This window comes from Crotalus tigris, unplaced genomic scaffold (assembly GCF_016545835.1).
Source record: "Crotalus tigris isolate CLP2741 ecotype Arizona unplaced genomic scaffold, ASM1654583v1 scf7180000024437.13266115, whole genome shotgun sequence".
Lineage (NCBI taxonomy): Eukaryota > Metazoa > Chordata > Lepidosauria > Squamata > Viperidae > Crotalus > Crotalus tigris.
The window spans coordinates 640861-666119 of record NW_024100606.1 but is presented as its reverse complement, the minus strand read 5'-3'; the positions used below and the strand labels follow the sequence as shown (position 1 = coordinate 666119).

The 25259-nt window shown below is 39.5% G+C and overlaps 2 protein-coding genes across 2 annotated transcripts in view; both read left to right on the top strand.

Annotated features, from left to right (window-relative positions):
- Positions 1-4640, top strand: part of LOC120302725 — a 38291-nt gene extending 33651 nt beyond the window's left edge. Inside the window, exons 15-16 of the mRNA XM_039331582.1 lie at positions 1984-2124; positions 3719-4640. Coding sequence (XP_039187516.1) covers positions 1984-2124; positions 3719-3845 — 268 coding nt within the window. The 3' untranslated portion in view covers positions 3846-4640. The remainder of the gene's footprint in view (positions 1-1983; positions 2125-3718) is intronic.
- A 7447-nt stretch (positions 4641-12087) lies between these two features.
- The window catches only part of LOC120302773 (carbohydrate sulfotransferase 11-like), a 46704-nt gene continuing 33532 nt past the window's right edge, over positions 12088-25259 (top strand). Inside the window, exon 1 of the mRNA XM_039331698.1 lies at positions 12088-12337. Within this exon, the coding sequence (XP_039187632.1) occupies positions 12244-12337 (94 nt within the window). The 5' untranslated portion in view covers positions 12088-12243. The remainder of the gene's footprint in view (positions 12338-25259) is intronic.

The following is a 25259-nucleotide window of genomic DNA, read 5'->3' as shown; positions in this document are numbered from 1 at the left end:
AGCAGTATCTTGGCTATATATACGGACAGTGTTGAGCAGCGATTCTATTATTATCATTCATCGCACAGTCAGCCAGATGTTCAGACTGGATTTGGCATTTTGTCTACCTATCGAGTCCTTACCCAGGACCTAGGATAGGCAGATGTGGATGTTTGATGGTATTACAGGTATCGTCGCAGGATGGAAGCAGTTCCTAATAAGGCCGCCTTTTGCAATTGACTAATAGCAAATTTGTCAATGCCAATGGTGTTCAAGTGGTGCTCCAGTTGTTTTGGGATTGCACCCAAGGAGCCTATGACTATTGGTACTACCCTTGCTTGCTTTTGCCACAGTCTTTCTATTTCTATTTGTAGGTCTTTGTATTTTGTTATCTTCTCCAGTTCTTTCTCTTCTATTCTGCTGTCTCCAGGCACTGCCACGTCCACTATCCAGACTTTTTTGTCTTTCTTATCGACAATTGTTAAGTCTGGGGTGTTATGTTGCAGGTGCTTGTCTGTTTGAATTCTGAAGTCCCAGAGCAGTTTAATTTTATCATTTTCTATGACTTTCTCTATTTTATGATCCCACCAGTTTTTGCTTACAGGCAAATGATATTTTTTGCAGATCTTCCAATGCACCATTGTTGCTACTTTGTCATGCCGCTGCTTGTAATCAGTCTGTGCAATCTTCTTGCAACAGCTTACCAAGTGGTCCACTGTTTCTTCAGCTTCTTTGCATAGGCGGCACTTACTGTCTGTTGCTGTCTTCTCAATTTTGACTTTGTATGCATTTGTCCTTAAGGCTTGGTCTTGTGCAGCCAGAATTAGTCCCTCGGTCTCTTTCTTCAATTTTCCTGCTCTTAGCCATTGCCAGGTTTTATTATTATCTGCTTTCCCAGCTATTTTTTTCATGTATTGGCCATGTAGTGCTTTGTCTTCCCATGCCTCTATTCTGTTCTTCATTTGGTCTTTCTTGTAGGCCAGTTTGGTCTCTCCAGTAGTTAGTAAGCCTTCCTGATATACTAATTTCAGTGCATCTTCATCATTGTTCTTCAGATATTCTTCCAAAGCCATTTTTTCTTCTTCAACCATCTGATGTACTTGTAGCATTCCACGCCCACCTATTTGCCTTGGTAGATAAAGTCTATCAATGTCACTGCGTGGATGAAGGGCATGATTCATTGTCATTATTTTTCTGGTCTGCCTATCCATTGCTTTTAGTTCTGCTTGAGTCCAGTCCACTATTCCAGCTGTGTACCTAATGACTGGGATTGCCCAGGTGTTGATTGCCTTTATGGTATTTCCTCCATTGAGTTTGGATTTTAAGATCTTCACTCTCTTGATGTATTCACCTCTAATCTTTTTCTTGACTTCAGTGTGCTTGATGTTGTCAGCTTGAAGGATACCCAAGTATCCTTATAATAAGTATATTATTATTATTATTATTATTATTATTATTATTATTATATGTGCTCTGTGTGTGTTGTGTGTGCCTGAGAAGAAAACCAAAAGGAAATGATCTGAAATTAGCAAAAAGTAGGCAGAGAGATGAAGAGGGACACAGAATAAATCTCTATAGATACCCAATTGCCCTTTGTGCTCAATAGCTCACAAGGTGCCAAATGGTTAGGATTCACATTTCCAACATGCTCATTTTAATCAAGTTTTGGGGTTATGAAAAAGGTGGAAGAGGTTTGTAAATACATAATTGTAAAGGGAAGGTGATGGGTATCTGGCTCTGTAATAAACTAGAAACAAAGAATGGCAACTAGTAAGCCTTCTTTGGAATATCTGGAAATATCCTACAAAAGACAAAATGCATGTTGAAAGCCTTATCCTAATCATGTCTGTTTGGACATATGTCCCTATGGAAGTGGACATAGGAATGCAAAATATTCTGACACTAGATAGTGTCAGAATATTCTGACATTGTATTAAATTGACATGATTTTTTTTGTCCTTAAATAATATATATTTAATTCAGTGTAATTTGTTATATTCATAGACTGGCCTGGGGGACGCCAACCACTCAAGATCTGAACATAAAACTTTATCATCCCAAGCTGAAATTCAGAAAGGAACAAGGAACAAGCAAAGTGATTCAAGAAAGAACTTTGCAACCAACCAGATCAATTCCGGACAAAGGGTATATCTCATAGATAACAATCACTATGATACCAACACTTCTTTGTTAGCAGCGGAGTTAATTGTGTCAGCATTACATTTTCACATGGAGACAAAATATTTTTTTCAGTTTGGTCTTTCAATGCATTTTCAAGGCTTCATAGATTTTTAAGTAAAAGGGAAAATATTTACAGAACAGCCCAGTTTTAGAAGAATGCTGTTTTATTGCTACTAAAACTAAACATTTTAAAGCTGAACTGAACAGATAGATATTATCCATTTTTATAACACTTTCCCACAATAATCAGGGTTTTTGTTTTTATACAGTCAAAAGAGTAGAGTTGATTCTCTATAATGTAGACTTCTTGCCTTGATAAAAATGCCAAACCTGATGCTAGTTTCACATTGCTAGCAAATAGGATCTAGAGATATTTGGGCAATCTTTTGATTTCACAGATGCATCAATGGCTCCAGAGTAAAGAATAAAAAATGAAACATCATAGATTTTATCCTTACTACTGCATAATATGGAAGGTTTACCTCTAGTACAGTGGTTCTCAACCTGTGGGTCGGGACCCCATTTGGGGTCGAATGACCATTTCACGGGGGTCGCCAAACCACACTGTCCACCATTTTTTCCCCTTTTCCCTAGCTGTCCTACTCCCTCTTATTGGTGGCCACACCCACTTGGGGGTCACCACAACATGGGGAACTGTATTATGGGGTCACGGCATTAGAAAGGTTGAGAACCACTGCTCTAGTATATTGTGCTATATTTCCATGGATGTGCAGAATTTTCAGATATCACTAATGTAATAAAGACATCTCAAACATTTAAAAACAACTGCATATTCACTAGGTTAACAGATTTACTATTTCTTCTATTAGAAAATTGAGCATGGCAATAGTAAAAATATGAAAATCAATAGAAGGAAAAACAAGCATTGAACTAGAATTGAACTTCTGTCCTTTTAAAAAAGAGAGGATACCAAAATACTAATTCTTAAAGAAAATAAAGACCAGGATTTATGGTCCATGGGTGGCCTGAAATCAAAATACAAAGACGGCTTGTAGGTTTTGTTCCTGAAGAACAGACTATCAGCAGTAAAACAATAAGGCATTTCAATGATCCCTGGTTTTCACTTTTAGTACTTTTGTAATGCTAATTGAGCATAAATCAAGATGAAATTATGTGTGACACATGAGAATGAAAAGCAACATTTATCTAAGGAACTAAAGAAGCACAAGTTCTGTTGTCTTTTGTTGTCTTCTTACACTTACACCGAGGCCCATCTCAAAACTTCCAATTGGTGAAGAAGTAACCCAACAATTTTGATTTTTTTTTTTACATCCAGCTACTCTACCGTTCCATTTCCTTGAAGGTAGCAAAAAATGGTTATACTGTCTTATAAAACTTGAAACACTTTTGATGTTTGTAATTTTACTTGAATCAGGAACTGTTTACTTTGTTAACTTTTGAAGTTCTAGTCAGTTCACTGTAGTTAAGAACATGAATCCATGGTGGGGACTTCACTCTAAAAATTATTGAATGTTTAATTAATATTTCAATATAATTAATAAGGCCGTTGACTGATTTTCTTTCTTCCACTCTTCAGGAGATACATCTTAGTGAACGACCCAAATTCATCACCTTCAGCTCCTGTTATGAGTTCACTGGAAAGCAGGCTGCTCAGTGCCCGTTTCCCTGCGCAGAGAGAAAGGGTTCTTCGTTCTCTCTTCTGAGATATGCAGGAACCCAAGTAGTCTTACCCATTTCTTTCACCAGCTTCGGTGTAGCCAATAAGCCATTTTCAACATCTTTACTTCTTGCATATCTTCACTAGGTAATAATGCGTAGGTAAAAGCACACTCTTCATGCATTTCCCCCCAAACCAATCTAACAGTGCCTTCTCCCTTTATAGTATTTGAACAAATTAGCCAGGTTTGATTTGCCATGCAATAACACCAATATCTGAACCTCCACATTTCATTGTGTAGTGTGAATTCTTTTACGTTGTATTTTTTGCACCTTTTAATCTATTCTTACATGAATATTTTTTCAGTGACGTAGTTTTTGAAGGAGTAACAGCAGATCAAAATATTCAGTTTTTTTTCTTTTTCCGATATGGTGTGTACTGCACTTTCTCATACCTGCAAAGACAGGATTAACTCTCTGTGGTGTTTCTGTAGCCGTATCAACATGTTTTTGGTAAACTGGTGATCTGTTCATTTACAGTCCAATCTTCCTTGAGGATTAATTAATAACTAGTTTTAGTTACTACTAAGTGAGATGCTGGGGTTAAGATTAGGCTTAGTGAATCCTGAAACGGGAGTCACTTTAAAATTGAGACAGCTCACAAACTGCTGAAGCCTGCATATACAGATTTCTTACCCTCTTATCAATGCATTGGAACCTATGTCTTTAAAATGTCTTATTGCACTTTAATTCAAGAGATGTGAGTTGGTAGCCAAACCTTAAATAAGACCATACCCAGTTTTGTAATTTTGCTAAACCAATAAATGATGCATTTAAAATTACTCTTTGGCCAATGTTTCTCTTTCTCCTTTTGTAATATTTTGTCTTTTAGTTGCTTTCTAAACTCCAGTTTTCAGAATTCTTCTAGTACAGTGGGGCGAACCTATGGCACGGGTGCCAGAGGCAGCACTCGAAGCCCTCTCTGCGGGCACATGTGCCATTGTCCCAGCCTTGCCTCCCCCACAACCCCTCCTCACCAGCAGCCTCCCTGGAGGAGAGTCGCCCATGAGCGTGGCCCACGTGGAGCAGTGCAGCCAAGGACATGGCAGCCAGACAGAGTAGACAAAACTCTGCCCTCATGCCCCATCATGCATAGTTGATGCTGTGGGGTGTGGGCAGAGGGCGTGGCCACCATGGCCGCTGCTGGGCGATCTGTGATGGGCCCTGGAGGTGGTGAGTGGCCCTGCGGGCAGGCGGGGTGGGGGCAGAGCAGGGGCAGGGCAGGGGATGGAGTGGAGCGGGGCCAGTTTTTGGGCACTCGGTCTCTAAAAGGTTCACCATCACTGTTCTAGTATAATCAGTAAATGTGGTCTCTCCATATCTTGGATTGGGCCCTTGAGTTCTTTTTTACAATACTCGGAGCCTTCTTTGAAAGCAGCAATAATGTTTGGAGGCTGGAAACACATAACAACATTAGTATGAACCACAACATAAGCTCAATAATTTTAAAATCAAAGAAGTACTCTACTCATTCCAACAAGCCAGAACAAAATAAACACGCACATGACCTCACCTAAGACAATTTTCATTTCAATATAAGCCAGCTGCCTCCTTAGACTTGAACAGAATGACCAAATATCCATTGATTCTGAAAGATGGGAGGAGAACTCTTAAAATTTAAACTCTTGGTCATCAACCTATCTGTACTTTTGGATTGCTACATAGACACATCTTCTGTGTGAATGAGTTTATTCTTATCTGCAGTAATGATGATTAAAAAAAACAGCTAACCAAGTTGTGTCTAGAAATTTGCTACAGAAAAGCAAATCTTTGAATTAAGTCATGGGCAACAACGATCCAATCTCCAGCCTACCTTTTTAGGGAAGGTGGTAGAGAGAATGATTAGACTTCAGCTCCAGAGGATTGCAAATAAGACAAATGATTCAGATTCATTTCAGTTGGATTTCAAGTCAGGGTTCAGGATGAAGAAAGGATCAGCTGTGGTCCTGGATGACTTGTAGTAAAGTTGAGAAGATTATAGTACATCTCTCTTTGTATTCCCTAATCTCTCAATTGTTTTTGTTGCCATCCTTTCAGATCAATTTTGCCTGTTGAGAGTAGGGAGTATTATTTTAGGATGGTTCTCCTTTCACTGTGGCTGGTTTCAATAGGTGTTGACACTGGTGTTGAGGGGAGTGTTTGCACCCATGGTCCCTCACTTATTTCAACACTCCTCCTTTCTGTTTAACATCAACATTAAATCAGTGAGTGAAATAATCCACTAGTTTGGCGTCAGGTATCATCAAGATATTGTATATCTCAAACCTTGGCAGGCTAAATGCTGCAGTAGAAGTCCTAAACCAGCATCTCAAGGCTACATAGCTCTGGATGAGAAGGAATAGACTTAGGCTGAATCACGAAGACTGAACAGCTTTGCCTGTTTGCCCCACCACCACCCATATTGTGCCAGATCACTTGGACTGGGAGGCCCTAAACTAGCAGGCCCTTTAGACAGGGACACAAGTCCTAGTCAATTCACAATCAGATTACTGTAGCACATAGTACATGGTAGTGATTTTGAAGCTTTCTGGAAGGGAAGTGGCTTTCCCCACAATTATTAGGATAGTCTGAGGCTGGAGCCCATTGACTGTGATTTTTTTAATGTATTGGGCAGGCTGTTTTAGGATACCATGAGTTGTTGTTTGAATGTTGGTTTTTGTTTTTTCTTTTATGTTATTCTTTTACGTTATTGCTGTTGACATGAGCTTCCCAGAGTGTTGCCACATGAGATAGGTGGTCTAACTGTGATCTACATGTATTTGGGGCAATTTTCAATTGATATTAATAAAAAGGTATTCTATGGATGTTACCTAGCATGTGCTGTGCCTCATATCTCATGAATTAAAAAACGTATTTATTAACATTAAAAAATGAATGTAAACAATTTGATCTAATTCAGAAGAGGTTATCATCCCTGAATTCCCCTATTTTGCCACACAGCATTCTCACCTCATTTTCAAACCAGGATTATGTACTCAGCATCACATTCAGACCAGCTTCACATATTTATAAGCATAGCTTTTGCTACATAATTTTTAATTTGCTGCTGTGCGCATCCATTCACTTACAGATCTTAGTTTAATTAAACAAAATCTCTGAAGAAAACGTATAAATTTTAGTAGCTGGAGATACCGCATCCAGCTTCACTTAGCCGTTGGCCCTTTTGAAAATGCCCCAATGGTATTGAATCCATTTAGTTTTGGTTTGTCTGAATAGTCAAAATTCCTTCACAAACCAATAGCCACAGCTAAGTGTACAGCAAACAATAAAGCAATTTCCCATCACCCTTTGAACCCAACGCTTAGTGGAGCAAGAAATAAAGGAGGCAAACTAATAGGTTAGTGGTTTCCTCAAGTCATGGTTGAAGACTTTTTTTTAATCCTAGAGGGGAAAGGAGAAATACGTTGAGAGGGATCGAGAGCAGAACAAACCCACTTCTGTGCAAAAGGGTCTGCAATGGAGTTATAAGCTATGAAAGATCTTGGCATTCTTGTGCCAGAGCTGCTTTGTGTTTTTGCTATACCATCTTAAAGCTTTAATTGTAGGAAATTAGGCATTTCTCCTATACAATTTCAAAAATTTAAATGCTGTCAGGAATCCTATCCTACTGTTTTCCAATCTTGCAAACATTTCCTTACTTATCTCTAACCTATTTACCTGTTCTTTTCAATACACAGTTGGTTGGCAGTGGGAGTAGAGGTCAATGTCCTTGGGGTACTGTACAGTCTTGCCTACAGTCATTTTGTGTATTAAGGTTCTGAAACTGATGGAAAACTCATTATGCATTGGGATGGAACACTCACAAAATAAAAAGCTGTCCGTGAGCACAGATTTCATTTTATGCACTAGTTGCATCCCATTCCATTCCTCAAATGTTCCTCTTTAAAAGAAACATATGTAAAAGTAAAATCTTTAGTGCGTTTTTGTCTGCATCAAGGATCCCTTACCATGTACTCACTGGAATGTAAATGAAGTAAAATCACAAGTCTGAGAGCAGTTGTAATAACAGCTGACTAACACGGGGTATCAGTGTGAACTTGTAACTGTCCGGGTGAAAATTTACACTTTTCTCTTCAGAAAGAATTCAAAAAGGAAGGAAGAATTTGAGTGTTTATATTTTCAGTCCTATACAGGCCCTCCAATCTCTGGACTTTTTATAATCTGGGAAGTGGGAAAGAGACACTGGGAGAGTGGTGGTAAAGGTTACTAGATGGCATTCAAAAAAAAAAAAAAAAGCTCACAAAGTGTATTTTAAACTAAAGATAAAGAATATGTTTTCCAGACTTTTGTTTTGTTTACATACCAGCAGAAAACAAAATAAAGTGCTTCATACCAGGAATATCCCCTTATCTTTCATGGCTGTTCCACCATGTCCCAAAGGTGCTTTTTCAAGAGGCAACTGGACTTTCTTGTTTTTCTTTGAAGACCTTTCACTTCTCATCCAAGAAGCTTCTTCAGCTCTGGCTAGATGGTGGGGAGTGGAAGGATTTATATTCCTTGCACACGTATTTATGTTACAAGTGCACAAAACTTCAGAGATATGGAGAAGCATCCCTGACTCTGAGAAAATAGTTTAGCTGCTCTTTCCATCTATTGAACTCAGTGGTGGGATTCAAATATGTGAACAACTAATTCTCGATGTGGATGCTGCTTCCGGAAGTCCATTCTGGGCCTGGGTAACAAAAAATTAGCTACCGGTTCTGCAGAAGTGGTGAGAACCGGCTGAATCCCACCACTGAACTGACATGGTATATTAATCCTAAGCATCCAGAGAGAGTAAAGGAGGAGAAAAAGGAAATTGCGTTTACCATACATGGAAGACAGTGGCAGAAGGAAACTAAGCTGCTTGTAGAAATGAAAGTTAGAGAGGAATCAACAAAATCAGGTTAGAATTCAGGGAAAGAAGTCACAGGGAAACTTCTTTGTTCACTGATAATTGAATCAATGTGCTGCATCGTCTTTTAGAGCAGGGATTGGCAAATGCCCAGCAATATGGTTAATAGGAGCAGCATGTTTATCTCCTTTAACTCAGAAAGCAATGGAAGAAGAAGAAACATTTACAGAGCCTTTGAACCCAGCTAATCGTCTTCTTTTCCTAGCTATTTTTCTGTGATTTCTTTCAATTGTTTTTCTGGTTTTTATTATTGCCCGATTGTATCTTATTAAAATATTTGCTTTCCTCTTTTGCTTGTTCGTTTTAATATTTGATTTAATGGGTATATATATTTTAGTTATCCTTGTACCCCACAATGAAATGGGTATTAGGCCCAAGACTTAAATTCATCAATATACATGAATGTAATGGGTTTACAAGGGCTTTGGTTTCAACAATAACCATTCTCATCTTTGAATGAAAATGTAGAGAAGACTCGCTTGATAGAACAGGGAGAAGAATGTAAATGGGATTACCATGAGCACATTTATTTCAGAAAGATGCTTTGAGAGCTGACTCTCATGAAAAGAAAATAATGCTAAATAAAGTCATTGCAAAAAAAGGGTCAAAGTTTTTCTTTTCAAATATCTTAATAAATAAAGCTCTGGGGGGCTACTGAAGCCATACCTTTTCATTCAAACAAAGGAATTTTATTTCTCAGGCTTATCTAGTCTGCATGATTTCTCAGTTTAGGAATGGATCAAATCTTAAAAATATATGGTATGTGTTTGTGCATGCACAAAATTATCTTTAGGATGTTATTCATGGTCTACAATACCCATGTGCAAAACCTCATCATTTTGCACAGAAATAAAATTCTGTATTACAGACCCCTTTTGTGAAATCGAATGTTTAGTGTAGAATGTTTTAGGAATAGGGCAACTTTAAAACCTGTGGACCCAACTTCATGCTAGGTGGAGAATTCTGGGAGTTGAAGTCCACAAATTTTAAAGTCGTCAAGGTTGAAATCTCCCCCTCCTCCCCCATTTAGAATATTGTTTCAACTCTCCTTCCCAGAAGTAACAGTGACCTTTTCAGTACTGCGGTCCAATCAGAGAAAAAAGTATGGTAGAGATTTTCATCTCTGTTTCATATCTACTGTTTCCAATTTAAACTGAGATGTGATTGGGGAAATGGAGAGAATTATAAAAGCAAGTTTAAATAAATACCTTCCCTGAAGTTCATGGCAAATTCAGCCTCCAAAAATTAGTATAAAGCAAGACACCTAAAGCTTGGAGAGAAAATGCAGCAAGATTATTTCTTTGTATGCAGCAGAGGATCATGCTGTTCAAACAGTAATAACACTTAGACTCATATACCACTGATTATAGCATTCTCTGAGCGATTTATAGAGTCAGCATATTGCCCCCAAACAACTTGGGTCCTCATTTTACCAACCTCGGAAGGATGGAAGGCTAAGTCAACCTTGAGACAGTCAACTTTCTCAGAATGTTTTTAGCTAATCCAAATAGTTTTTTTTAACACAATTAGCTTCCTATTTCTCTTTCCCCCTACCAATAAGAGTAACTATCATGATGAATGGTTTGTTAGCATGTTAGCACCTGTTAGTGATTTACTGGACTGCAGGTCTCTCTCAGTTTGCCATAGAGAAGCATGTAGGTTGGCAATTAGTTTCTTCAGTAGAGATCTTGGGATTTGTTTGAGGATAAAATGGCATTTGTGGTATTGTCCTTACGTTCAGTAAGGTTGGCTCTTGTTCTTTTTGTGCCCATGAGAGAGATCTGGCCACTTATTTGAATTTCTTGGATGAATTCTACATGATATATCTGTACAATATTCATGTAACAGAGTTGTTAATAAAGGTTTGCAGAACCTGTATGTGCAAGTATATTTGCTGTCAGGCAAAAACCTTTTGGATTGGGATTTTATCACTAGTAACAGGTTAAAAAGATGCAGAGACTGTTGTGTGTAGGATGGGAATTAAGACTGTATATCAGAGTATGTTTCTGCCTGCTTTATTAATAGGAAGTGAGAGGTGTTTGTCTGAAGAATTATAAAAGCAAGGTGACTGCACTGAAAATGGGTTACATATATTTAAAAATTAAAGATATTCTCAAACTGAAGTTGACTCCTAGTCTACAACCTTGATATTCCTCAGAGGTCTCTTGTCAAAAGGGTTACAAAGGCCCACAGCTAAGGTCTGCTATTCTGAGATGTTCTCTTAATAACTCCCGGTACATGAACTCATCCATCTTTTTTTTTTTTTTAACAATACTCCAAGTTGGTTTGTCTCTGCCCTTCCCAGAATTTTCATTTCCCCAGTTTTGCCTCTAGCTGTAGGATTTCCTAGTGGTTTCCCATCCAAGTACTACATTAACTCCCCACCCACAAGATTAGCCAAGGATTGATAAGTGCTGCCCTCTGTTGTGAATCGTTCTAAAGAGAGGGGAAAAAACCCTCAACTTCCAGGGTCTACTCTACAGTTTATGGCACGTAAATTATCTCAGATTCTATTCTAAGGATCTCTATATAGGATTTGGGAAGTCTCTAGTCTTTTCTGAAAATCTGGGGACCACCACCCAACAAGGCTGAGAACAACGAGTCTCAAGGGCCGTCAGGCTTAATAACTCCATAGGCAGCAGGGCCTGATACCCCGTTACTTTATAACAGAAAAGGCACTTCTGGGACATGACAGTCCATGGACTGAGCTGCCCAGGGCTAAGAGAACTGGCATCTCTCAAATGCTGGCCCGGGAAACTCCAAGCATCTCTAAGACAGCGGTGCAATTCTTTCCTAGGGATAAGATTATTTTCCCAAACTAATTACCAAACGCGTAGCTTTTCAGTTGCCTTTAAAGGAAACTCTTTGCATGCTCAGGAACGGTCTAGTCCTCCCGGAGTCTGGATTCCCGCGTTAAAAAGAACAAAAATTGAAACCGGGCTTCCAAACGCTTCCCCAAACACACAACCTAAAAAGCAAAACGGTATATACAACCCGGTGTGCCTTTGCCTGCGTATTGTGACTTCTTTCTTTACTCGGACTGATCCACGGGACAGGCAGACGGAGGGGGGGCCGCCTTTCCGTTTTCCCGGACGGTCGCTGTTATAAACTTTTCTCCGTTTCCCCCCGCCTAACCACTCGAAGACATCAGGCATACATATATATACATATATATGTACAGAGGGGGTGACACCAAAGGGAAGAGCCTGACCAAGGAAAGCATCTTCTCCTTGCTCTTCGATCCTCACTCCCCGGCCCGCTTACTTAGTACGGTCCTATCCTGTGAAGAGGTCTCTCCCCCCCCCCCCGCTTGGCCCAGGGGAGCTTCGGGCTTGCGAGCCAGAGGAGGTGGAAGCGGCAGAGCTCTGCTGCCAGCCGCTCGGAGCGGAGCCGGACAAGCCTGGCCATGAGTCGCTGGCGCCAATCCTCGCGATTTCGCTGAACTTCCAAGCTCTGATCCCGGGCTGGGGGAATGCGGCGCAGGGGCGAAGATGAGAAGAAGCAGGGTGCACCGCATGGTCTTGGCCACTTGCTTGGGCTCCTTGCTCCTGGTCATCTTCTACTTCCAGAGTAGCCTGAACCCGGGTAAGTTAAACATTTACCTCGGAGCCTCGTCCCCGTCACCTTTTTCCGTCCCGGCGCCGTAAGCAGGCACGTTCTTTCAGGGGGGCAGCGCGCCTTTTCTTTTTCCAACCTTCCTGACCCTAAATTGAAACAATGAAGAGACTCGTGGCACCTCAAAAGCCTTTTCTCTCACATTTTATTTCTGGCGTTAAGTTGCCCTCTAGAGACCCATATTTTAAGGTAGCCTCGGGAGACGCGCCCCGGGGCTTTCGCTGCAAAAGGCTTCGCGTCAGACACTCCCCTCCCCGGGAAGCTTGTCCCGGAGGGGTTTCTCTTACCGCCTCCTCCTTTAATCGAGACTCAGAGGCAGACGAGCAGACTTCCCCGTTCGTCAGGCGGTGGTTAATTAATTAACGACTTTATTAGGGGCTTTGCTGTGAATACTGTCCTTTGAAAGTATCATTGACAAATGGAGAAAATAACGTTATTACAAGATCGATACAGGCTACCGACTCTAGTTTTTACACAGCTAGTCCTCGACTTACAACAGTTAAGTCGAAGTTACAATGGCACTGAAAAAAAAGTGAGTTATGACTGTTTTTCATAACTTACCATCTTGCGGCATTCTCATGGGTTACATGATCAAAATTTGGGATGCTTAAGCAACTGGTTTACATTTATGGCTGTTGCATGACCTGGAGCCATGCGGGTCACCTTTTGCAAACTTCTGACCAGCCAAAGTCACTTAAGTTTGTAACCGGGTTACAAAATTAACAGCTGCAATGATTCACTTAATAACGGTGGCAAGAAAAGTTATAAAATGAGGCAAAAATGTCTTGCTTAGCAATATAAATTTTGGGCTTGGTTGTGGTTGTAAGTCGAGGATTACCTGTACTTGGATGTTAAATGGGTGTGATTTCTGAGAATAACTAGGAAGAGAGGAGTGGGCTTCAGGGCAGAGGGAAAAAAGATCACTGAGAGGTGTCAAGCGATGAAATACTTTTCAGTCTACTGGCTTCAGTGAAAAGATTTTAATGACTTTATTTTCATGCTGAGACATGAATCAGTAGGATTAATTGATTTTCAACAAGTAACTGAGTCAACATCTGGAGAAGAATTTCTGATACAAAATTGTGCTTATGGAGTGTAGAAGTTTCCAGGTGGCTGGGATTCTTTGGAGAGCACAAGGAGGACAACAATATAGATAATATTAGCGTAAGATCATCTTAAAATCCCAATTAACTTTGTAACTTATTTCAAAGAGGCTTCAAGTTTAGATTTCTTAATTGTGTAGACATAAAGGACATTGAACGCAGTTTGCACAGAATATATTGGAGGCTGATGGCCTTGAAAGATGTGAAGATAAGTCAAGGCTTCAATTTAACTGACTTCAGTTAAAGGAATGGGGGATGAAATCAGCTACCTTCACTTTAGGTTTATAGACTAACTTTTCTGAACTAACACACCCAGTTCATCTCAGTATAGTGCAAATGAGTTGTAAGCAACACTGGTAAGCAAGTACAAATTTACTGTGATTGGTAAGTAGAGTCATAGAAGTGACTCCAGGAGAACTCCTAAGATTGCATATTTTAGCTAAGTTCGTTCGGCTGGTGGTTGCACGTTTTGACAGTGGAGTGTGACATACAGAATGTGTGTGCTGCAAACTGAGGTGTGCTTAAAAATCTACTTTGACATAAGTGACACCCAGAGTATCTGTAGTGGAGATTGAATTGGAATAGAAATCCAGCTATTCCTATATTAGCCTTAATTTCTTGGATTCTGAGCATGAACAAGCAAAATGACTTACATGGATGAGATGCCTGCACTTTCTAAGGCCTGTCCTAAGAGAATGGCACTCCTCTTCATACAGAGATGATCTTACACTTTTTAGCAACCTACATCCATTTACAATGTAATTTTTAACATTACTGTGTGACACTAATTTAATTAGTGGGAGGGAGGGATCTTGGATATGTTCCCCGCCTTAAATTATTTGTAAAAATAATAAAGGCGGGATACAAATAAAACAAAATCTTGGCGGTGAAGCAGTATAGATGGGAAGGAACTGAAAATGCATAGAATAGATACCGTTCTTGATCACATATGCCATGCTCTCTTCAGCTGCTCTGGACTCATAGGTAATAACACCTGTGGTTTGCTGAGGCAGTGGGAATACTAAAGAGAAGATTCCCCTGAAAGAAAACCCAGCGAGAAGGTCTCAAGTAGGAAAACAGTTCCAGTTGTCTTCCTCTGTTCTGTTGATCTCTTAGCTCAGTGTCAAACTCGCAACGACACATGATGCGTGGACGCGGTTTTGTCGTGATGCATCTAGCCCATGGGCTGGCAATTTGACATCCCTGCCTTACCTCTTCCCAAAAACTCATAGACATTCCCATGGATCACCTAAGCAAGGCTGGCTGTGCACAAACCCAACTGAAAGAGTTTTCCAGATTCAGGAATGTGCGTAGAGTTACCTAATGGAGCTCGGAATATGCTGACAGAAGCTTCTTTCACAGATGCTTGGCTTTAGCTGGATGGGGCTTGTGACACAAATAGAAGAAGTTGGAACTCACTCATATATTTATTTTCTGGACTCTGTCCATCCCTTCCTACTTTATATACTGAGAGAGATCTGTTGCATAGAAAAATGCATTTTTCAATAGGACTTAATAATACTCAATTTTGTATTTGTTTCATTAATTTACATAGAACTTAAGCACATGTGCCACATTCCCTACATGCTTATTTGGAAGTTCCATTCAGTTTAATTGGGATTACTCTTGAATATATGTTTCGGATAGCAGGATGTATGAATTTCCTGCTGAAGACCAAAGCCCATATAAATAAAATGAAGAGATTCAATGAATGAGATAGCAACTCTTCAAAAGAAAGGCAGTATAGTTTATTTCCAGCTTAAAAATGCATGAGACTGTATAGCCTTGGTATCAACGATCTTGACTCCTATGGTATTTTTCACCATTATTCTTCAGCATCTATGACTTTGAATTAACAAGTTTATTTACCCTCATAAAGGTAGTTTATTCAAGGAGAAACCCTTTTGGATGTAGTTTATTTAGGGACAAAGCCTTTGGATGAATTTCCATTGATTTCATTGATTCTTTTCTAAAGCAGAAATAACTTGGATTTCATATATTGACTGGGTCAGGAGTTCCAAAGTATTGCTAAGAAGTTATGAATTGGGGAAAAAAAATATTTCTGTACAGCTCTAACAAATTAAAAGCCAATTTATTTCTATGCCAGTTAATTAGTAAATTCATGATTTTGGCTATTCATCCAAGCAGTGCCAAGCTTAGAGAAGCCATCCTTTCCCTGCTCCCCCGCCTTCATTTTGGTTCTTGAAAGTATATTGTTTCTTCATTTTAGAAGTGTCCATGTGACTTTTGTGAATCAAGAATATGTCAGTATTTCTCAAGAACATCTTAGCAGTTACCAGGATTGTGCTGATGTTAGTGCTGATCTTTTTTTTAGCACTGTGAATTGGAAGTAACATTTTGAATATACAGTGTTAATGAGAAGAATATGGGACAAAACTTAATTAACAACTTTCTTGCTTAGGAACAAATGTTGGGCTCAATTGTGGCTGTAAGTCGAGGACCACTTGGTCTTGTGCGTTTCCAAAGCCTGCTAGATATTCACACTTCTTAACCTGAAATAGATTTTTTGAGAAGGCAGCTTTGGAGCCTCTAAACTTTGATGCTATATCTGCTCTCTTGTCCCACATCTGTATAGTGATGGTAAAAATGAATCACCTAGGGCCCAGGGGTAGGCTGGCTCAGGAATTCTGGGAGTTGAAGTCCACAAGTGATAAAAGAGCCAAGGTTGCCTATCCTGATCTAGGCTAAGTCAACAGGCTATAAAGTGTATATGGAAAAACTACAAGCAGTCTCCTTGTGGCTAATTCTCTGTCAATTTTTTATAGCCATCATGATCTCATAGACTTTTCTATGAATACATCTAACTGTTCCTAATGCCTTCCAAACTGGGGCCATCTTGGAGTGCTGAATTCTAATTGTGCTTTGCAGTGTTCTTTCTTTTATATCAAGTCTCAGTTTCTGTTGGAGTGGTAATCCTAACCCTAATTGAAGTATCCAGGGAAAACCTCCCAATTTTTAATCCTTTTAAAATGAACTTTAAATGAATAAAATGACATGGTTCAAGAGAAACACTCCTTTGAAAGAGTTTTCATTGGATGAATCTGATTTTAAGAATGCTTATAGATCCTATTCTTGTATTTGATAGGTCATCTATCCAGGTGCATCATTTAAGACGTTACCCATGTTAGTTTCACTAGCAAATCTGATAGATCTCAATGGCTAAAACAGTGATATAGTGATTATTAGAGACTGACAAAAGGTTTGGAATAGGCTAAACTGTATAAAAGGTGAAGATTTACTTATACAAGAATGTAGTTGCATTTATTTAATAAGGCTTTATTTACATGGGTTTACTTAGTTAATGTAATCCTATCTTGTTTGCAGGAGCTTGTACTCCACCCTCAATGTTATTCCATAATAAGTTACTGCAAATTTCTATGCCCTTGGACCAGTTGAACCCAGAGCCCAGGAACACGGAGAAAAGTTACAATTGGCAGACTTTTATTTTCAGTCAAGGCCCAAAGTCTGAATACTACGGAACTACTGGCTGGAAGTTTGCAAGAAATGGCTGCCTCTAGAGCAGTGGTTCTCAACCTTTTTAATGCCGTGACCCCCAACAGGTCGTACGTCGAGGACTATTCAGCCGGTTGTAAGTCGAGGACTACTCAACTGGTGCAGCACCATTTGCAGAATGGGACTTTTGGCGGGCTCAGCAGGGCAGAAAAGCCAATAGAATAAAAGGGAGTAGCACAACTAAGGAAAAGGGGGGAAAATGGCGGACTGCATTGTTTTGCAACCCCCGTGAAATGGTCGTTCGACCCCAAATGGGGTCCCGACCCACAGGTTGAGAACCACTGCTCTAGAGAACCTGTCAAAGCTATACCTGCAGCCTGTTGAGCTAAATGTTGCTTCGAAATTGCCTGGCAGCAAAGCCAGTGTTTCTCCTTGAACATAGCTGCAAGGAGCCCAATATGTATAGGACTTCATGGAGGAAGATCCAAAGACATTTAGCTAGCTTGAAATAGGAAAGCTCTACCTGCCTTGGTTTTCCAATCCCCTTTGATGCCAATTTTTGGGTTTTGGTTGGGTGAGGAGAAGCAATACAAGGGGTAAGACCTTTAAAATTACAGCAGAAGTAAAGAGTTAAAGTCTTCCTGCCTCTCCAGGCCCCTTTCTCCTGAGTCAGAAAGGTGGTGTAAGACTAAGGCAGAAGGCATTATTTTAAATCGTATCCAAGTCCCTAGACGCTGTTTTTAAGAGTTGACTGTGCTGTGGTTTTACAGATGTGGCTTCTGTTTAGCTAACACACAGCATATGAAGCAAAAAATGGGTTTAGATCTCAAGAAAATAACAGTTTTGTCCCTTTTAAATGTAAACTAAGAATCCTGCTTTTTAAAAATCAGTTATGCCCTTACTAGTTTTCACAGCACTTACGTTGTTTTTAGTTCTAATGGGTTTTAGCAAGGACGTAGTTTTCCCCTGCAATATTATTTCAGAGTGTCATAGCATGATCAAGTTAATACGTAGTTATCTAAGTTGATAATTTATGCTTGCAACTTTAATTTCCTTGCAAACTTGGTACATAACCCCCCTCCATAAAACTGAAAAACCTCTGCATATGGCAAATTGACAGAATGATGTCCTATTGGTTCTATACATTTGCTGCAGTAACAATATGATTTTTTTATGCTTACAATTCTATGTGTAGTCTGATAGGTAATGCACAACTTTCTCAACATTGTATCATTGAGGATCAGAAACTATTGTTTTGATCTGGTTTTTCACAAAAATAACGTTTCATTGTTGGCTGCTGATTTACTGCTGATTTTGTGAGCAGTGTAGCAACTGATCTTAATCTATCATTCATCTTAATGATTCAAAATTACACAGGGCCATTTTTGTGTGTGTATTTCAACACCCAAGAGAAAAAATCTTTACATATAACAGGGCAAATAACATAACGTCTGCTTTAGTAATGGAATATGCAGAATGATTGGAGTTGTCAGTCCAAAACCTGTATCTCAAGTACCAGCTACGCAAATGCAGCTGAAAATGAACTACTGTCCTTTATAAACATCATAATAAATAGACAAAGAACTGATATGGGCATAAAAGAAGGGATAATTCCATATTCACCACTTTGAATGCCCAGGGGAAAGGGAAGCAGATATGGGAATATCTAATTCTGCAGCATTTCTGTTTTTCATAATATAAATGTTACTAACCCTTTGATTGCAAATACCTCACGTATCTCTTTAGATGGAGGAATTTCAGAAAAACAGCAGGAGTCTACTAAACTTGTTTGCTTTGAGACTAAATGTAGAAATTCAGCCAGTAGTTGGCTGGCTTTGCAAAATTTAGTATTTACACATTTTGCAGGGTTCAGAATATTAGATACTTCTATTTCCTGTGAGAGTTATTTTTAAAAATATCACCTTCTCATCCCTTCCTCTCTTTCTGTCATGAAGAAGTTCCTCACTTCTTAGAAAATATAACAGCTATTGTCTCTTGCCTTTTTGCAATTTTCTGTCTCTGTATTGTGCAAGTTACACATTTATTTATTTATTTATTTATTTTCAGCTCTGGGACTAGAAACACCAACTTCAGATTAAAAAAATATGCAAGTGTCAACAACAGGGAAGGCTGATGCCACTTTTACAACACATGTTGATGTCTTTCAGAAGATGAAATGAGAAGAGAGTCTTTTCAGAAGTTGATGGAGTTCTATGATTGGTACCATCATTTTAGAGTTTATAAATAACCACTCTGAGGCCTCTGGGACAAAATTGTCCTAAAGCGAAGGAAGGTGGTGAGAAGAACACTTATGCTGTTCACATGGTAGAACGTTAAGTTTGATCAAGACATGCAGGAGAACTTCACAATGTAGGTGATCCCTTTTATTCAGGAGATAGAAATCTTCATTTCGCCCAACAGTTATACAGTCCTTGACCTATGATCACAATTCAGACTTGGAAAATTCATCATTAAGTGGTACAGTCATTAATCAAGGTATCATGCGATTGCACTCAATTTTATGACTTTTTTCCCTTAGTCGTTAAGTGAATTACACATACAAATTCAAGTTAGAGTTAGGAACAGAATTTTTTCTTAACCGGGCACTGCCTGTAACAACAGCGGTTAGATCTCTTCCTTCATGGACTGTCTCCTTCGGCAGTCCTCAACTTACAACCACAATTAAGCCCCAGATTTATATTGCTAAACAAGGCAGTTGTTAATAGCAATAGCAATTAGACTTATTTACCACTTCACAGTGCTTTACAGCCCTCTCTAAGTGGTTTACAGAGTCAGCATATTGCCCCAAACAATCCGGGTCCTCATTTTTACCGACCTCGGAAAGATGGAAGACTGAGTCAGCCTTGAACCTATCAGGATTGAACTCCTGACTGTGGACAGAGTTTGCCTGCAATACTGCACTTAACCACTGTGCCACCATGGCTCTTAAATGAGTTGCATCCCATAGTATGACTTTTTTTTTGCCACAATTGTTAAGCAAATACTGCACTTAAGTGAACCATGTGGTTATTAAGTAAATCTGGGGTCTCCCGTTGACTTTACTTGTGGAAAGCCAGCTGGGAAAGTTACAAATGGTAATCACATAACCCTAGGACAGTGCAACGGTTATAAATACATGCCAGTGGCCAAGCTCCCAAATTTTGATCGCATAACTATGGATTAGGGGTAGGCAACCTTGGCTCTTTTATGACTTGTGGCTGGCTCAGGAATTCTGGGAGAAGTCCACGAGTCATAAAAGAGCCAAGGTTGCTTACCCCTGACCATGGGGATGCTGTAACGATCATGAAAGATGATTTTGCTTACAGTCTGGAGAAAAGTCTTAAAGAATATTTAGTATCCTCAGTTATAGAAGGGAACTGAGGAAAACTACAGATTTGTTTTTATATTAAAAATGCTGGTGATCAAGTAGCAGGAGAATAAACTTTTTGTTTGGTAGGATTTGGTGGACGACTGGAAAACTGCTGGACGTAAACTTTAGTTTTCTTTGAGAGTTCTGTTTTAGCATGGCAAATATTAAGGATAGGAAACGGATCTGTTTTTACTTGTGCATTTTTCCTCTCTGCATGTTTTACTTGCAGTAGCTATTTGAACTGTGCTGATTTGTTGCTGTGTTTGAGCTGGATTAAATCTTCTGAATATTCCCTTCTGCAATATTTTTTACACCTCCCAGACTTGGAAACCATTTGGTTGGCTCCAAATAGAAAAATGCCAGGAATTAACAGAAATCTATTTTATGTGTCCCTTGGTACTTATCCAGTTCAACCCATGTGATGCAGATTTGGAAAAAGAGGTTGTGGGTTCCACCTTGGCTTCAGTTGGCCCATGTGGGTATGCCCTCCTCCGGAACACATCTGCCTGCTCCAGTTTCTTTCTGGCTGCAGGGAACAGCTGATCTCTTCTTTTGAGTGCATAGAACCAAACCAGTGTTAAGTAGGTTGCCCTCAGGAGCTTTTCCATGCCCATCAGTTGTATCAAGAACCTGTGGCTCTTTCCTTAGCACTCCAGCCATTAGTGAGAGATGCTCCTTTTGTTGCTGCTAAGAAAGGCTTTATTATAAGCATATAGTCACTTTGTACTCTGCGAGCTAATGTTGAAAACATAAAGAACGTAGAGAGGTAGTTTGATCTAGCGGTTAATGCACTAGGCTAGAAACTGGGAGGCTGTGAGTTTTAATCCCACCTTAGGCATGAGAGCCCACTTGGTAACTTTGGGCCAATTGCTCTTTCTCAGACCAATTCATGTCAGAGAATTGTTGTTACGGAGAAAATAGAAAGAAGTATTAGCTATGTTCACCACCTTGAGTTATGAAAATCATAGAATGATGTTCACCACCTTGAGTTACTTATGAAAATCATAGAATGAAAGCAAAGGCAGTAACAACAGTAATAGGCGCCTTGGGTGCGATCCCAAAAGAATTGGAGCATCACCTGAACACCATTGGCATAGACAAATATGTCATCAGTCAATTGCAAAGGGCAACTTTACTCGGAACAGTTCACCTCCTGTGACGATCTATGTAACACCATCAAACATCCACATCTGTCTGTCCCGGGATTTTAGGAAGGACAATAGGGAGACAAAAATACTGAATCCAGTCTGAACATCTGGCTGACTGCAACAAACTACAATAAGGGCAAGATAAAAAAATCTAAATCTAAAAAAAGAGGGTACAAAAAAATAAGACAATAAAAACAAAGTAGGGAAAAAAAAGACATAAAACATTGTAAGTAGAAATGTTTGATAGCAGATTTCCCCTTTCTTTTCCATTGTTCCCAACCACTAATTACTGCTAAAACATTTGTACTTTTGTTTGGACATTGGATATTATTGCCCCTCTCTATTTAAATTATTTGCTAATTGTTTTTGATTGTTTCTTGATTTCTCCCATCAGTAGAAGGCATTAAAATAGTTAGCTTAAAGCAAGGCTCTTCAACTCTTGGCCCTTTTATAATTTGTGGACTTCAACTCCCAGAATTCCTTAGCTAGCATGCCTGGCTGAGGAATTCTGGGAGTTGAAGTCCACAAGTCATAAAAGGGCCAAGTTTGAAGACCCCTGGCTTAAAGTTTCAGAACTGCCTCTGGATTTCAAAAGTCACAGGGAAGACCCCCTGGAATCTTTCCCAAAGTGTCCGATTATTAGATTTCCTCCTCCTCCTCCTCCATTGGCTGTCGACAACTGTGTTTAATTGATTTTATATTACATGAATTAAATATAAATGAAATAAAGTCAAATGTACTTTCCATCCTAGCCCCATTACATCACTGTCATAGCTCCTAATTTTTCTTTGAATGGAAAAAAATTGAGTTTATCAGAAGCTATTCATAAAAGAAGCTTAAATTTCATCAGAAACTGGGTTCCTATTTTCTCACATTTCCCCTGACAAATAAGGATCTGAAAACAGGATTTGCAACTGTTTGCAAGTGGCAAGTAAGGATCAAGGTTTTAATATATAGTAAAATCTTGATGTTATGGATCAAGTAGAAAAAAGGGGGATGGCATATTTAAGGGCTGGGATTTTTATTTTGGGTTGATTGTTGCTTTTTTGGATGATTTACCTACCTACCTAATTGCTTTCCAATTATATACCTTTTTTGTTTGCTGAAAATAGTCTAGGAATTGTGTTTCTCATTTTAATATTTGCTGCCATATATCTTCACACAGAGGTTAATATGAGGGCTACTTTAAAGAAGGTTTGGGGGATTCATCTAAATGTATTTGAAACCATGATATTGAGAAGAAATAGTAAGTAAGTCTCTGGGGAAACATATTTTTGCATGTTCAAGCTTTGATATGTCCAACTGAAATAAGAATGGCTGTTTTTCCCAATATGGTTTTTGTATAATATTGTAGGGGATTCTATGTTACCATTTCCTCTCTAGTTTTCTATCAATTTGAATGTATGTTTATTGGGTATAGAAAAGGAATACTGTGATAGCTTAGCAATAGCATTGAGGCTTATATATCACCTCATAACTAAACTCTGGGCTGTTTACAATGTCACATTATTTACATATAGTCCCCAACAATCTTATTTTACTGACCTCGGAAGGATGGAAGGCTGAGTCAACCTTAAGTCCCATCAGGATCGAACTGCAGGCTGTGGGCAGAGTTGATCAAATATATTGTGATGGTGGCAATTGATCAAATATATTGCAGAATAAGTTTTCATAAGCCCATTTTGTCAGATGCCAGAAACAGTCATGGAAGAGGGTACATACAGACTTTTTAAAGGACTGTGTTAAACCTTCGTAGATTTGCCAAGAAATCCTGGAAGAATGCTGAGTACAATGCTTAAATCTCTAGTTCCCTCAAAAGCTGTCATATTGGACTGAGTTATTTTTATAAGCCTTTCCATTTCTTCTTCAGCAATGATGAAGTCTTAGCGTAAATAGAAGTGAGTAAGATAAGTTGGAAAGATATGAAAAATTGTACTGTATCTCCATTCTTCCATTGTCCGGGAACTGTACCGTGAACTGGATGGAATTCATCAGTTCCAGATGTGGAATTGGCAGACAAACTAGAAACAAACCATTCAGGCACATGTTACCCTCTGAGAATGTCAAGTTTGAGCAATACATCAGAGGGGAAATCTATTTGTTTTATTTGTTGATGTCTGTGACATTCCTGGAGCTCATTTATAATGTACAAAAGCAGTCATGTAAAGTATTAGCACAGCCTGAGAATGTATAAATGGTCACATTTACTCCAGGAAAAGCTAAAGATTCATTAGGTCACTTTGAACACTATTTGCATGTTGTCATTTGAAGCAGTAGGTGACCAAACCCTGTATAGTGTGGCTCCGTGAAACAAAGCATACATTGTGCCATGACTTCCCACATTGTACAGAGGATAGTATCATCCATTTATAATTCAACCATATTTTTCCATTGCTATTTTCTCTTTTTTTTCCTGTTTCTCTCATTGCACAAAGTCTGTTTTGAGAAGGGCAGAAGAAGGATGCATTGTCCATAAATGTAGAGCTTCTTTGTGTTATTCTTCTATCATTTTGTTTGGTTGCTTTAATTATGGTGTCCTTGGTGCTCTCTGAGCTTGGTTGTTTCATTACCCAACTAGCAAACATCATCAGTACTAAAAAGGAGTGGGATTTGCTTTCTCTTTAAATACAAGTAGCTTGCCCTGTCAATGTTAGTGGAAGTGTTCTTGGTGGATCTTTGATAAAATTGTTATTTACTGTTTGATTGTTTGTCTGATTTGGTAGTTTCTTAATTCAAGTATTGTTTACTGCTTGATAATTGATCTGGCATTAGTCCTGTTTATTTTAAACAATTGTGGTTCTTATGCAGGAATACCCAGATGAATTTATCTGAGTTTATTACCCTTTTTTGATGGATTTGTATTAAGACTTTGTTGCACATCTCATGTAAAATGAAATATTTAATATGAGATTCTTTTTCTTTCTTGCTCTTTCCTTCAGATAGGAAGCAGTTTAAGGCCCTTTTGTATTCTGAGTCAATTTGCTTAAGAGGCTTTATCTTCCAGTTCTTTCTCAGTTCTTACCTAAGGGATTACCTAAGGCAGGGGTCGGCAACCTGAAACGGTGAAAGAGCCACTTGGACCCATTTCCCTCACAAAAGAAAAAACTAGGAGCCGCAAAATGCGCGCATGCACGCGCACACGTAACAGGGCTTGATTAAACAGTGGAGCCTAAGGCAACACATGCACCGGCCCTGCCCCATCCAGCTCCCCCTCCCCCGGGCTGAATGTTGCTGCAGTTGAGAAACGCTGATCCAGACCAATTTAATACCTGCTGGGAACGTGCACTTTCAACTCTGTCCTTTTTTCCAAGATTTGGTAGAACAAATGTCGCAATACCTCTACTCTGGGCTCAGCTGGGCAGGAGAAGTGTCCCCTCCCTTCCAGTACAATTTATCAAACCAGGGCAGAAACGGGAACAGGGCTGGTCCCGTCACAGGTCATGGCTAACCCTTCTCAAAGGGTGTTGCAGACACAAACGCCTCTCATTTGCTCCAGGATAAAATACCTGCAGAAGAAGATGCTGGTGGCTCACAGCCCGGATTGTCAGCGTTGCTGTGGGACCACCCCCTGCGGTGCCAACTAATGCAGCGTGCTTCTCTTTGCAAACAAACGTGAAAGGTTTCATGGTTTCGCCCGCCTGGGTGGAGACCCTGCGCCGCCCCTTCTCCTGCGGCCAGGGAAAGAGAGCCAGCCCCGAGCCTGTCCCGGAGGACTTTTTAGGCTCCGAATACCCCCATAACCCCTCCCCCCTCAGCCCAGGCATTGTGGGTCCGCAGAAGGAGGGAACCCTCTGTAC